Source organism: Neurospora tetrasperma (genome assembly GCF_000213175.1).
Source record: "Neurospora tetrasperma FGSC 2508 unplaced genomic scaffold NEUTE1scaffold_5, whole genome shotgun sequence".
NCBI classification, from domain to species: Eukaryota; Fungi; Ascomycota; class Sordariomycetes; order Sordariales; family Sordariaceae; genus Neurospora; species Neurospora tetrasperma.
The window spans coordinates 1,321,919-1,336,681 of record NW_009799103.1 but is presented as its reverse complement, the minus strand read 5'-3'; the positions used below and the strand labels follow the sequence as shown (position 1 = coordinate 1,336,681).

At 53.7% G+C, this 14,763-nt stretch overlaps 3 protein-coding genes across 3 annotated transcripts; all 3 read left to right on the top strand.

Annotated features, from left to right (window-relative positions):
- Window positions 1–4,594: 4,594 nt before the first annotated feature.
- On the top strand, window positions 4,595–6,302 carry NEUTE1DRAFT_123772 (uncharacterized protein; the record flags this gene model as incomplete). Its single annotated transcript, XM_009854870.1, has 2 exons — window positions 4,595–5,921; window positions 6,010–6,302. 2 exons carry the CDS (start codon window positions 4,595–4,597, stop codon window positions 6,300–6,302), a joined length of 1,620 nt encoding a protein of 539 aa, XP_009853172.1.
- A 2,001-nt stretch (window positions 6,303–8,303) lies between these two features.
- On the top strand, window positions 8,304–12,233 carry NEUTE1DRAFT_111874 (uncharacterized protein; the record flags this gene model as incomplete). Its single annotated transcript, XM_009854869.1, has 1 exon — window positions 8,304–12,233. The coding sequence occupies one exon, from the start codon at window positions 8,304–8,306 to the stop codon at window positions 12,231–12,233; it is 3,930 nt and encodes a 1,309-aa protein (XP_009853171.1).
- A 730-nt stretch (window positions 12,234–12,963) lies between these two features.
- Window positions 12,964–14,624, top strand: NEUTE1DRAFT_66860 (uncharacterized protein; the record flags this gene model as incomplete). Its single annotated transcript, XM_009854868.1, has 2 exons — window positions 12,964–13,170; window positions 13,273–14,624. The coding sequence occupies 2 exons, from the start codon at window positions 13,059–13,061 to the stop codon at window positions 14,532–14,534; spliced, it is 1,374 nt and encodes a 457-aa protein (XP_009853170.1).
- Between the last annotated feature and the right edge of the window lie 139 nt (window positions 14,625–14,763).

The following is a 14,763-nucleotide window of genomic DNA, read 5'->3' as shown; positions in this document are numbered from 1 at the left end:
AATGAGTCGAATGTACAAGACGAGGCTCTGGACGGGACATAGGGAACTGTCTGGAAACTGGTAAAGACTGGATTTCAGGAGGGTTAAAAACTGATGGATGGTGTTTAAAAAACGAAAGTTAATCCAAATATATCCGAAGTGTTTGTGTTCATTAGGACGGGAGGTAGCGGGTATCTGCGGGTAAGTTTATCTTCATCAGATGTACTCCCAACCGCTTTGTCACGATACGTGTAGGTAGATAGGTACGAAAGGTAGATAGGTAAGAAAGGTATCTCAGGTACACTCAAGTGAGGTACATGTTGTATTAATGATCTGGTCACTACTGGTGCAGCTGTCAAAAGTACCATGAATGTAGGTTGAGGTAGGTATGCAGTCGGTGCCGATGAGCATTTGCACATTGCCTCGGCCCGTCGGTTCCCGGATTCCGGGTCTTCGGGATTTGGCGACCGTTCGGTAATGCAAGATGCAACATGCATCCCTTCCCCCCAAACTCTTGTGAAAAGCTTGTTTCAGCCTTGGCTGCCCGAGCCTAGAGGTACCTTTTGCGGCTGTGCATAGGGTCTAGTGTCTACCTTACTTTTGCTGCTTGCCTAGAAAGGCAAGGTCCAGAACATGGAAGATGACTCTTTGAGATCGCTTGAGGCTTGGGGTTCACTAGGGGGGGGGGGGGGGATCTTGGCTTTCACCTAGGTCTTATGACCATTGGATCTTCTGCAGCAGAGGGGATGCCACCGAGGTCATCACGGAACGGGACGAACAGGGTAAACGGGAGAAGAGAAAAAAAAGGGTAAGGTAGCTTCGGATGTCGGGAGATGCACAGGCTATGCAGCTGTCGAGCGGTAGTGTCAACCTTATTTCTGGGGACTGCTTAAACTTTATTTTGACGAGACTCGATCTGGAGTGTAATGTTAATATTAAAGTATGCTAATCCTCCCCATATTCACATCGTCAGATGAAGTTGAGTTTCGCAAAATTGTCACTTGGCTCTCACCTCGACATCTCCTATATAATCTTGCAATCAAGATTAACTAAACTGCGGTTGAAGACTGTGTTTGTTCGCAAAGCCTTCCTGTTGGCATGTACTTACCTGTCGTCGCCATAAATTCTGCGTCGATGGTTTTCTCGACCTGGACACTCCTTCGTCGCTGTTCTTCCCTGGCCCCAAATCAGCCTGCAGCATGTCCCACCACTTCGTCGGAACTTGAACACCCGCTGAAGCCTTTCGCAAAGCGTGTATATATCCCTTGCCAATGTCTTGCTCATCACAGCAAGGTGCAATGCATGATGAGCATGTCGAATCCACAAGTTGCATCAAAATCCACAAACCCAATTTGCACAAGGTCGTACAATGCACAGCATACATTGCGCAAATCGATTAACGACATGAACGCAATCTATGTACTACCATTCTGTGCGTCGAAAACAGGGTGTCTGAGCGCAAGCAACGTGGGACGTGGTCAAAACGAAGAAAAACGAAACAGTCGTTCATCCGGTCTCCAGAAGTGCATCTAGACTTTCGTGGAGTTCGCATTACTCCAGGTTTTTTTTTTGCGAACCAATGCGATCGAATGGGGCGGTGCACGCGTTCCCCAGATGCTCCCCCAAAGAAAACCTCCCCAAGGTCACATGTGCCCCGGACTGAGTGGAGGGTTTTGCGGGGAGAAAACTGGAACTGGAACTGGAACTGGCTCGGGTATCGGTCGGGGGTCGCAGTTCTTGGTTGCGAGGGAGCCGGGCGCAGAGACCACCAGGTAGGTGGGTCGGGCCATGGCATCTGGGCCTGGGGAAAGACAAGGCACCTCACTGGGGCTTAGGCTTATCTCCACCACCACCGCCATCCATGTTGTTCCAGACTTCCAGTCCATCGATCGAGAAGACCAGTCTATTGCTTTCAATTCATCGAGATGGCAATTGGACGAGTGCTTTGCGAAGAAGGAGGCGAAAAACCCATAGCTCCATCGCTAACATTCAGAACTTCCAGCATTTTCATAGAGGTAATCATGCGGACTGAAACAAGTCGTGTTTTCCAGGGCTCAACTGAAACCTGAACGGCCTCTCTCCAACTAAAAAGTCCAGGCAGGCTTCCGTTGTCTTGAGCGGGCAGTCCCAGCAGTTCGCATTTGCTCCTCTCTGTTCTGTCTGCGCGCGGGCGCGAGCATCAAAGCTTGAGTCTGGGGTCTCCATTCCCCAACACCTGCTGGATCTTTCTTTCATTCGTTTCCCCAGATGCTGCACTTCATATGATGTCATGTGGGCTGGATACCTTACCAGCGAACAGGAACCAGATCGAATCGAAACAGAGTATGTAGCAAAAAATAGCTTCATTGCAACCCGACCCGGTTGGCTGTTGGTTGTGTGGGCGTGCGTGGTCTGGACCTGGAGCATACATATGAGACTTTTGGGAGATGGAAATGGGGAGACACAACATCACATCGGAGGGTTTCCACAAGTCCACAGCACAGCACAAGACGCAGCCCCGACCGTTCTTTCCCTTTGGGGTGAAACCGTTGACGCTCGATCTCGCTACGATGGAGATGGCGATCGAAAAATACCGTGACAATATCCAGATGTCCAAACTGGAACTCTGGGGGGAGGAGTCAGGTTCCAGGTTGGGGTGCAAGTTAAGCCGGGAGGTATGTAACAATAAGAGCGGAGGAGGCTCCTCTTGTTTTCTCCACGCATCGAGAAAGATACGGTGTGGACTCCTGGTCGCTATTGCCTGCTGGCCAGATGGCACACGCGAGGCACAGAACCGACCGGTGGGCAGAAACCTGGAGAAATGTCAGGGGCACGAAAAAGAATGCACCGGGGTTCGACCAAAAATTTTTGGGTTTTCTGACGAAAAGGGAGGAGATATACCGAAATATCCGAGATAATATCTGGGGTGTGGTGGATGGTCCGGATTCTTGGGGAAGAATGATACACAGGCACGCGAGACAACGTTTGCTATCGGCCCTTCTCCATGTCCTGCTGATCGTTTCTTTAGTAGTATCGGATCTCAGTGCGAGATTAGATTCGGGTGCGAGATCAGATTCGGGTGGTTCGTCCGGTGTTTTGGTTCCTCCCCATGTTTTTGCACTTGTTTACCGACAGTTGTGGTTGTTGTTGTTGTTGCTGTTGTTCGGGATGTTGTTGTTGAATTTTCCTCTCACAAAACCCTTACTGCCCGGATTTTCCTAATCGCGGATGTCTCGGAGCGAGACCGTTGGAATAAGATATCGCTTGGTTCACCCGGGGCTCTCATCATGGGACATGTCGTTGACTCGTTAAAAGTTTACACACACTCTGGTGTGGAGCAGCTGGCGGTTCGGTGGTGCACGACTTATCAGCTTCTTTCGGCGGCTTCCAGATCGTCGTCAAGCTGCCAGGAGGTCACCGGTTTTTCAGAGTTTTTCGTCGTCCAGGAACCTGGAGCGTTCTGGAGGGGAGGCGAGTCATTGATGCTTGACCGTCTCGCGGATACTGCGAGCTGGTTGGTGTTTTGTACAAGAACCCATCAGCCGGGAACTCCACCAGTTCATCCACCGCACATCCACCGCACATCCACACCGGAGCCACACGGCGCCACAAAAGGACCGAGTTTTGAAAAGCCCATCTGGTCTTCTTCTTGAATTTAGCCTAATTAGCTTTCATTTTACCCAATTGGCCCTCCTTACGTTACCTGACGCATTCCGGTGGATTCTCCTCGGGCGTTTGGTCTCTTCTGGGCCTTGAAGCCATCGCGGACCCATCGCCCCCTGAGCTATCCCGCACGGAACCCTAACCCGGATGCGCTTCTGTTTACTTTTCAGCGGGTCTGCAACGACCCCATCACAACCCCATGCTTTCCCATCCGACTGGGTCTTCCCCAGCCAGAGTCTAGATTCTCTGGGGATGGGCCTGGGGGGACTCCATTGCCATGAGGCTCTCCGGTGGCTTACTCCACACTCGCAAGCCACATTCAGCAGCCCTCAGCGAGTCAGACACTCTCCTCCTCCAAGGCGGCTGGCGGTCCCTCCCACTGCATCCCCATGAATTCCAATTTCCCCGGCCTTTGCCTTCCCATGTCTCCCCGGGGGTTCGCCCAGGATGATCCTACACGGGGTTGGATGAGAGGTTCGAGGCCGTCTCGGAGTGCTTGCACACTAGCTCTGCATCTTCCTGCCCAAGTGCTGACTTCGCCTCCCCGGGCATCCATGCTTCCACAGCGCCGCCAGGGCCGGACTTGGGCGGGGATGGTCCGTAAGCATCTGGTCCAGTTTCTTGGTCTCGTGACAGTTTGAAGTCGTTCGCGATGCCGAAAGACGAACAGGAAATTGTCGGTGACCCCGGATCCATCAACAAATTCTCGGTAGATCTGGGGGCGAAGGGGAGAGAGGGAAGAGTGGACACTGACAGGACAGGAAGCATGCAGTACATAAAGACAAAGCTTCGTCGTCTCGAAAGAAGCTTTTCTGTCATTCCTTAGCTGCATCATTATCTCCATCATCCTGACGCGACATTGCAATCTCTTTGCATTTCTTCTCCCGTCTTCCCGGAAACCTTTTCCCAAGAGAAACACTCGACAAGAACACTACCAAGACGACAGACACATCTCGACACAGCGACAAGTAAGATGGAGCACGATCACTCCGCCTCCGACATTGAAAAGGAGGCCGTCACTGTGGCCCGGCCACAGGGCGATGTCACCCGCGTTGAGGCTCCCGTTACCCTCAAGGCGTACATGATGTGCGTCTTTGCCGCTTTCGGCGGTATCTTCTTCGGCTACGACTCAGGTTACATCTCTGGTGTCATGGGCATGAAGTACTTTATCGAAACTATCAACGGACCCGGCGCCACCTTCCTGCCTTCCAAGGAAAAGTCGCTCATCACCTCCATTCTCTCTGCCGGTACCTTCTTTGGCGCCCTCATGGGCGGTGATCTCGCTGACTGGGTTGGTCGTCGTCCTACCATCATCTTCGGCTGCCTCGTCTTCATCGTCGGTGTTGTTCTCCAGACTGCCTCCCAGAGCTTGGGTCTCATCGTTGCCGGCCGTCTCGTCGCTGGTTTCGGTGTCGGTTTCGTCTCGGCCATTATCATCCTGTACATGTCTGAGATCGCGCCCCGCAAGGTCCGCGGTGCCATGGTGTCCGGCTACCAGTTCTGCATCTGCCTGGGTCTGCTCGTGGCCTCGTGCGTTGACTACGGCACCCAGAACCGCCCCGACAGCGGCTCTTACAGAATCCCGATTGGTCTCCAGATGGCCTGGGCCCTCATTCTTGCTACTGGTATCTTCTTCCTTCCTGAATCCCCTCGCTTCTTTGTTAAGAAGGGCAAGCTCGACAAGGCCGCCGGCGTGCTCTCCCGTCTGCGCGACCAGCCGCTCGATTCCGACTACGTTAGGGATGAACTTGCCGAGATCGTTGCCAACCACGAATTTGAAATGACCGTCGTCCCCTACGGCAACTACTTCCAGCAGTGGGCCAACTGCTTCCGCGGCTCCATCTGGCAGGGCGGTTCTTACCTCCGCCGCACCATTCTCGGCACTTCGATGCAGATGATGCAGCAGTGGACGGGAATCAACTTTATCTTTTACTTTGGCACCACCTTCTTCCAGCAGCTCGGCACCATTGACGACCCCTTCCTGATGTCTCTGGTCACTACTCTTGTCAACGTCTGCTCTACCCCCATCTCCTTCTACACCATGGAGAAGCTCGGCCGTCGTACCCTCCTCATCTGGGGCGCTCTCGGCATGCTGATCTGCGAGTTCATCGTCGCCATCGTTGGTACCTGCAAGCCGGATGATACCATGGCCATCAAGGCCATGCTCGCCTTCATCTGCATCTACATCTTCTTCTTTGCTACCACCTGGGGCCCTGCTTCTTGGGTCGTCATCGGCGAGGTTTTCCCTCTTCCCATTCGTGCCAAGGGTGTTGCCCTTTCCACCGCCTCCAACTGGCTCTGTAAGTCTTTTTTTTTTTTTTTCTGTCCTGCTACCTTTTGAAAGTCTTTCTCAAAAATAGTTTGACTAACCTTTTTCCTCTTGTTTAGGGAACTGCATCATCGCCGTCATCACTCCCTACATGGTCGACGAGGACAAGGGCAACCTGGGCCCCAAGGTGTTCTACATCTGGGGTGGCCTCTGCACCTGCTGCTTCATCTACGCCTACCTGCTTGTGCCCGAGACCAAGGGCCTCACCCTCGAGCAGGTCGACCAAATGCTTTCCGAGTCTACCCCCCGCACCTCGGCCAAGTGGAAGCCTCACACCACTTATGCTGCTGAGATGGGCATGACCGAGAAGACTGTTGCTGGCCACGCTGAGAACCGCAGCGATAGCGAGTAAAGAAAAGAAAAAAAACACAAAACCAGAAGAAAGAAAGATGGATGGATGAATGGATGGACGATACCCCGATGTTTGTATGGTTGAAGGAACCATCACACTCACTGCAAAGTGGTGGGGATGGGATGCATATCTTGCTTTTAATTGTTTTTTTTTTTTTATTTTTTTATTTTTTTGTCAATTTGGTTAGCATTTACGCTTTGCATGAGCAGCATGAGCAGCATGAGCAGCATGAGCATTCCAAGCGGGTTTATACTTGGGATACAAAACGGGGAGGGAAGGAATTGGGAAAACGGATTGCTCCTCTCTTTGGGATATATTTCTTACCTAATGTTTACAAGACAACCTCTGAAATGAGAAAGTTGATCACTCACAACATGATTCCGCTCGCAACTTTTGGACATGCGTGACTGACATATCCACCCAACGCCGCGCTGCCGATCGCCCCGTCCTTTTTTTTTTTTTTTTTTTTTTTTTTTTTTTTCCCTTTCCAGGTAACTTCTTCTTTGTGTGATGTTGAAGTGACGGATGAATGATTGGTTTATCCCCTCCTGAAGTTGGAGTGGAAGTTTTCCTTGGCAGAGATCAACATTTTCCAAGCCCTTTCTAGGTATGACTGCCAAGATAAGGCACTGTTGGAATAGTACTATACTAGCCGGCTCTGCCGGTGTTGCCTGGCTTCACGTGCATTGTTTGGGGCCGTGTTATTTGGACACAGCTGAACTGTACGGTCATTCCGTCGAATGCCGACAGAACATGGCTTAACAGATGCTAACCAATGTACAATTGATCAACGGGACACTATGATTTGGCAGAACCAAAACCTGGTTTCCGAATGTGAGAGAAGAGTTTAAACTCAATTGAAAAATCGGTAAAGCGCTCTGAGGTCCTTTTCCAAAGTAAGGGAGCATGGGATTAAGTAATGGGAGCATGCACCCGCCGCTCAAGTTGCCATGTTAAGCTCTGTTTGTCTCTTTTCTGCCACCAGGGGACTGGAGCTCGGAGGATCCGTTCGTGCGCACAGTTCAGTGTTTGTACACTAACCGCGCAAGCTGAGTGCCGTGTAAGTCGCGCATCTGAACCAATCACAGCAACGTGATTCGACACCACTGACGCAATTTATTCTCCTTTTCCTCCAGCCAACCCGGCCCACATCTTTTCTCCTCTCAACAAATCAAGCGCTTCTTCACTCTTCCACAACAACAAACAAAGCACACAGTTTCCAGTGCCCCCCCATTTCCACACGTTATTGAAACTGGATAACCGGTTGATCTCCCGCTTTGTTCATGAATTCTGGCGCATCTGGTTGGCCCAAGGCCTCCAACTCACCCCGATTGGGAAATGGTCTCAACCGTTTTGTTTGCACGGACATCTCGGCGATGATGTCAACAAGCGCTGGATCCAGTGACCTCATCAGCCAGCTGAGCCCTCTATTTGGGAAAAGCTGGGGTCCACTGAGGTCATAGCCTTACCATGAAGCGGACAGCCCGGCTCATGGGAATTTGGGTATTCCGGATGCTCACTTGTGAGGACCCCTTCCTTATATGTTCCTTGAAACGAAGGGATGGATGTGGAAGCATGGAAAGTATGACGCTGCTGCACGTCAGGACCGCATTGCACCCATTGGCATCCATGGTAGCGTCGGTACCTACTTATTGCCCTGGGGGAGGACTGTTTCTACTCTCAGACATCTTCTTGGTTTCCCTCCTCTTTAATTGATCACTTCCCGTCTGTCATCCCATCCCCATCTCCCATATACCGCACATCTTGACGCCAATCACGATATTTTTTTTTCCTTTCTTTTTCTACATCCATCCCCCCAAACGTTCTGTGAGCCTGCTTGTGCCTAGATCATTAGCGCAGGGATATCAATTGGCTTGTGTTTTGTCTTGTCTCATCTGCTTCGTACCTTACCAATACCACATCTCCCATTATCAAGCTACCTAATACATCACCCTATTACTACGCTATCTACCTACGACTCCTCGATAATACAAACACAAGATGGCTACCACACACCGTGACCATCTTCCGGGCACCTACCCCGACTCTAACCCGGCCACCCCCAACGAGCAGGGCCTGGCGCCGCAGAACCAGAGCTACATCCAAAGCCACGACCAACGAAACAAGCTTCACAAGTCCACCGACCCCCGCTCCCATAACTTTTCCGACGCCCGCCTCGGCAACATCGAGTCCCAACCCATCGGAAACGAGGCTAACATCAGCCAGAGACACTTCAACCGTGACTATTCTGGCGAAGCCGTCGGTGGCGGCTTCTACAACCATGACAGCGGTCCGACCATATTCAACTCCCAGCACCCGCGTGTCTCCCAAGCCCCGCAGCGCACCCTCCCCATGGAGAACACCGACGGAGAGGCCGCCCTTGGAGACCAGCAAGAATATACTTTTTCCACGCCTGTTCCGACCGTCGCCAAGGAGCAGGGCTTCCGCGAAGTTGACGCTCGTCAAGCTTCCAAACAGGGGGTCCATGAAGTCGGCTCCCACCCCGAGGTTGACTCCCATCCCGAGGCACGCCGCGCGAACGTGGCTACGTCCAGCCAAGGCGCCGCCGACGAGCAGCCTTCGAACATCCGCGACAAGTCCAGCAACGACGACGCCACCTCACGCACTAGCCACACCAGCGGTACTGCTCCTTACTGGGGAGATCTTCCCAAGGCCTCCCAAGGCGGTATTTACAACACGGTCACCGGTCATGGCAGTGCTCGGGATGATCATGATGAGCACCACCACCTACCTCATAGGTCAGCAGAAGACTCTGACAACAGGTTACACGTTACGGGCCTCGGTACTGACGTTCCAAGTGGTGGCGTTTACAACACTGTCGCGGGCCATGGAAGCAGCGACGAGGAGAGCAAGCGTCACCTGGAGGACAGCAACCACATTAATGATAACCTCAAGTTGAATATTCCTGAGAATGACCATGTCAGCGCAGCTACTATTAACAGCACTGAGGCCGTCTTTGATGCGCCATTGGCTGCTGTCCCCGAGGACAAGGCGTGGGCTTCTAACAGCTTCTCTCAGGTGCCCACTGGTGCTCCTGACGCTGGAACGGTGACAGGCACGGATCGCAAGGACATTGCTCCTGGCTTCCTGCCTGAGCTTGCTGCAGCAGATGATGCTAAGCTCCTCGCCGAGTCGGCTGTTAAGAGAAAGGAACGTGTTGGCAGCACCGCTAACGACAATGTCTTTGATGCTCACGCTCATGGTAGCTACCGGAAGGACAGCACTACATCTGCTGGCTCCAACGCCCAGAACAGTGACGTCAAGGCCCAACGCGCTTTTCCCTTGACTTCCAAGCACGCGACCACTGCTGACGTCGCTATGGCCAAGGACGATGCTGGGTCGTCTCCCAATCAGCACCATTCGCGCCACAAGGATGCGTTTGTTGCGGGCGCTGCTGGTCTTGGTGCGGGTGCCGCCGCCTCCCATCTGGCCAAAAAGCACCAGGATGATGAGCTTCGCGAGATTAAGGACAGAAACGCCCAGAAAAACCTAGGAGAGGACACCCTTGCCAAGGAATGGGATACCGTCCCCGAGAATCTGGACCATCCTGCTCGCAACTATCCTCGTCATGCTGCCGCTGTCAGTCACAGAAGAAAGAGCCAGGAACTCAACGAGGCCGGCGTCATCCCCATCTCTGGCACCACGTTGGAGAAAGTGAAACACAAGGAGGAGGAGAAACCCCTTGGCGAAGATACTCTCAATGTTTGGGGCACCACCCCGGAGAACTTGCAAAAGCCCGCGACCCGTCACACTGCCCATGGCGTAAACGTCCAGCAGCCTGCCGCTGAGAACAGACTGGCGAAGCAGCCATCGCCTGCTGGAAGCAATAGCAGTGAGGGCTCCTCCAAGGGCGAGAAGAAGCACCGTGGTCTTCTCGGTATCTTCCACCGCCACAAGGACGACAAGGAAGAGAACACCACCGCCACTGAGCCCCCCAAGTCTCCCAAGGATAAAAGCCACAGCAAGTTGAAGAAGGATGCTGCTTTGGCCGGCACTGGAGCTGCTGCTGGCTACGGTCTTGCCCACCACCACAGGAAGGACGACAAGGACGCCACCAACCAGCCCACCGAACTGGACCAGAACATGAAGCGCAGGGCTTCCGAGGCTGCTGCTCCTGGGGCTGTTTCCCACCGTCGGAACCCCAGTGACGCTCAGAGCGCGATCCCCCATGTTCCTGCAGTAGGCGCTGCATCTACTGGCGCCCCTTCCCACGGCCTTTCCCAGGCTCAGCGTGAAAATGCCCCTGCCAGCAAGATCCCCGTCGCCGCAGATCACAACATTCACCACCACAGCAACACGGCCCACGCTGGCATGGCTGGCGCCACTCTTGCTGGAGTCGCTGGTGGCATTGGTGCGGCCAAGTATGCTTCTGCTCACGATGACAAGGAGACCATTCATCCTGAGCAGGACGTCTCCCACGCCGCCAGTGGTGTAGGTGCCCCCGCTGCTGCTGGTACCGGTGCTGTAACTTCGGGCGGCTTGTATCACACTGAAAACCCGAGACAGCCTCCTGCTGACTCTAGCACTAATCCTTCCGGGGTGAAGCCGAATGAGAATCTTGCCAGGAACACCGCCCAGGAACCCGGCTACAACGCCTTGATGTCCGGAACCCCCTCTGGTGTTCAACCCATGTCCACCCATGGTCATGACGGCAAGCATGCGAAGACTACCAATGAGCCTGGCAACTACAACCACCTCCACACGGGAACTCCTTCAGGCGTCGCGATGGACACTGCGAATGTAGGCCGTGCCCGTTCCGAGGATCAGCCTCGCACTACCCAGAAGCCAGGCAACTACAAGCATCTTGCTAGTGGCACTCCCTCCGGCGTCATGGCCGGTGCCACTTCCCAGCCCTCCGCTCGCCGTGCCTCCGAGGGCGTCAAGCGCAACGCTCCCGCCGCCGGTGGGAGTGATTCTGAGGAAGGTCTTTACAATGTCCTCTCATCCGGTACCCCCTCAGGCGTCAAGATTTCTCCCCGCCATTCCCGCCATAGCTCTCGCTCGTCTGAGCCCGTCATCCACGCCGACCACCAGGACAAGGACGGCATGTACGGGACCCTCGCCTCCGGCACTGCCACCGGTGTCAACGTTGCTGCCATGCACGAAAACCGTGACAAGGCCATGAAGGATGTGAAAGATGAGGTGCACGAGCAGAGCGCCATGAACACTTTGACTTCCAAGTCCGGTGCCAACCAGCACAGCCTTCCCCCGGCTGAGTCGCGGCCTATTGCCGCCCTTTCGCCCGCTGAGCACCATAAGAACCAGGATACCGCAGCTGCCACACCCATGCACCACACCACCGCCAGACGCACCCAAGACCAATACAAGCCCGTTCTCTCGGCCGAGCCTCCCCAGCAATTCATGTCCCCCGAAGTGATGCCTGACGCCTATACCACCTCGGTTCCTGGGCGCAACTCCGGTGCCGGATCCGGTCCCGCTGTCGCCCCTGCGGCCACGGAGCCTATGCGTGCCAAGCACATGAGTCCTATGGTGATGCCGGACGCCTATACTGCTTCTGCGCCTGGACATTCTGGGGCGGAGAAGATCAATAGCATCCCCGAGTCTACTGGCCATACTTATGGTTCCGCTGCTGCTCAGCCTGCTGTGGCTAAGCATATGAGCCCGGAAGAGATGCCGGCTGCTCATACCGCTTCCGCCCCGGGACATTCGGGTGCTGAGAAGCTCGCTGAGCCTAAGACCACGGCTCCGCGCTCCGACAAAAACCTTGCGCTGGCGGCAGCCAGTGGGGCTTGGGCTGCTCGTTCAACTCACAAGGGCGTGAGTGAGGGTTCTGATAAGGAACAGCGCACTCACAAGCCGGTGTTTCACAAGTGCCAACATTGTGGAAAGGATAACGACGTCAGTGATGTTCTGGATACAGTCTTGAAGGGTGAGAGTGGTCGTCAGTAATAAGGAGGATCAGGATACTTGGATTTAAGCTTTATGGCGGCCTTTTCTGTTAGTTTTTGGATACCAGGAGGGAATTTTTGTTATTGAATTTATGCGCTTATGACACTTGATCTTTGACGGACTTGAAGAATACCAATGGCATTGTAATGGCAGGCTGTAGCGGTCTTCTGACCGGTGGTTGTGGATGTCTTCGATACCTTGGCTGCAGCCATTCAGATGGGTATTTTAGCATAATTTGCTTTTCTTCCATGAGAATGTTGCGTGATGATTGATGTATGCTTCACATCTCCTTCATATTTTGCGGGCGGTAATAATCGCAAATATTCTGCAAGGGAGTAATCGACACGAAAGTCGTCGACATCAATAATTCTTCCGTCGACGTCTTCGGGCCGACCACGTCGACCACATTAACCGAATCGGCCCCGACCATCGACAGCCACGAATGAAGTTTTCCCCTCGGCGCACAAACCAAACCCACAAGTTCCACCAGATTACGGTAGGTATGCAGTCGCAATGCGCTGTTCAGATGATAATCAGGTACATGACGACTTCTTGACGTCACGACTCTGTGCAGCCGATTAATGGATCTACATTTGCTGTCTGCGGCTACGGCCCGGTCATGTCAAATGTTGGACAGGTGCGGCACGTACAAAACTTGTCTTTAACTCCTGCAGTACCTTAAGCCACGACATTTTTTTGGTTTGGCTCGAGCCAAGATAGTTCAAATCTTCAAAGTCTTAGGTAGTATTTCTCTTACTTGCCAACAAACATCACCTTTACTCACTGTGACTGGGTCACCACTCATCCCTCAATTGCAAAGTCAAGATGGACGCCAAATCCCCCCACATCAAGAACCGCGACACTCCCCAATGGGGCCTCTACCAGCGGAATATGTTTTGGAGATACAACGATCGGGAACTGCCGCCTTTTAACACCCGTACGTCTTTCCTTGTTTTCTTAATTATTCACCTACCTCTCTCATCAACCAACCTCGATGGCCGGCCGGTAACTAACCCTCGCCCTCCCCTCCTCTAAACAGACCCAGACGTCCTCGAACGCCTCGCCTCCCGCAAACTCTCGCAAAACGGCTGGCTCTACGCCTCCTCCAACGCCGGACTCTCCCACACCCACCTCGCCAACCGACAAGCCTTCTTCCGGCACAAGCTCGTGCCGAGACAACTAGTCGACACCAACGAGCGGTCCACGCGCACCTCTCTCTTTGACGGGAAATGGGAGGTCTCAGCCCCCTTTGGCATCGCGCCCGTGGGAATCAACAAGATTTACCACGATCAGGGAGAGCTGGCGGTTGCCAAGGCGGCGGGTGAGCTGGGGCTGGTGTATAGTTTGAGTACGGCGGGGAGTTTTCCTATTGAGGACGTCGGCAAGGCGAACGAAGAGGGGAGGGCCAACCGGTTCAAGGCCAATGAGAATCTAGATGTGGATGTGGATGTGGAAGGGGAAGGTGGGCATGAAAACTCGAAAAAAGTTCCCGAAGCGCCCCGGTTTTTCCAGCTCTACATGCCTCACGACGACGAGTTGACCCTGAGCTTGCTCAAGCGGGCGCACGAGTCCGGCTTCCAGGCGTGTATGCTGACCACGGACACGTCGCAGCTAGGGTGGCGACACGATGATGTCGCAACGAGCAACTATGCTTTCTACCGCGGCATCGGCGGAGAACTGGGTTTCACGGACCCCGTCTTTCAAAAGAGAATGGCCGAGGCCGGGGTTGACCCCCAGAAAGACGCCGTGAAGGCAGCGAGTATGTGGATCGACACCATCTGGCATGGCCGGGCGTGGTCGTGGGACAAGGCCGTTTGGGCGCGCGAGAAGTGGCAGGAGATTGCCGGGAAAGATAAACCCTTTTTGATCAAGGGAATTCAAAGCGTGAACGACGCCAAAAAGGCGGCGGATTTGGGGTTTGAGGGCGTGGTGGTGAGTAACCATGCGGGAAGACAGGTGGATGGGGCGGTGGGCAGTTTGGATGCCCTGGAGAGCATTGTCAAGGCAGTTGGGGAGAGGAGGGGGTTTACGGTCATGTTTGATAGCGGGGTGAGAGGAGCGGCGGATGTAATGAAAGCGCTGGCGCTGGGAGCCAAGTTTGTGTTTATTGGGAGACTGTGGATTTGGGGGTTGGCGATCATGGGGGAGGAAGGTGTGAGGCATGTGTTGAGGAGTCTGTTGGCGGATTTTGACATTCTGATGAATGTGATGGGGGTGAGGAGTGTGGACGAGATTGATGGCAGTCTCTTGGAAAGTGGGCCGAGGGTTTATGGGTTGTTGAATGAGAAGAGTAAGTTGTGAGATGGGGATGGCGTCGTATGGCGGCAGAAGGTGTATAAAATCTTGCTAGAGGTAGAAGGTAGGCTGTAGACAAAAACCATCAGCCCTTGACTCTCGAGGACCCACCTGTACAAGAAGCTCAGGGGCTTTTTTCCCGTTTGGGTACAAGTAAACAATCACAAGGAAAACGGGCAGAAGGGGAGGAAGAGGAAATCAATTCTTCCATCAAGAATTGGATGGACGTCGTGCT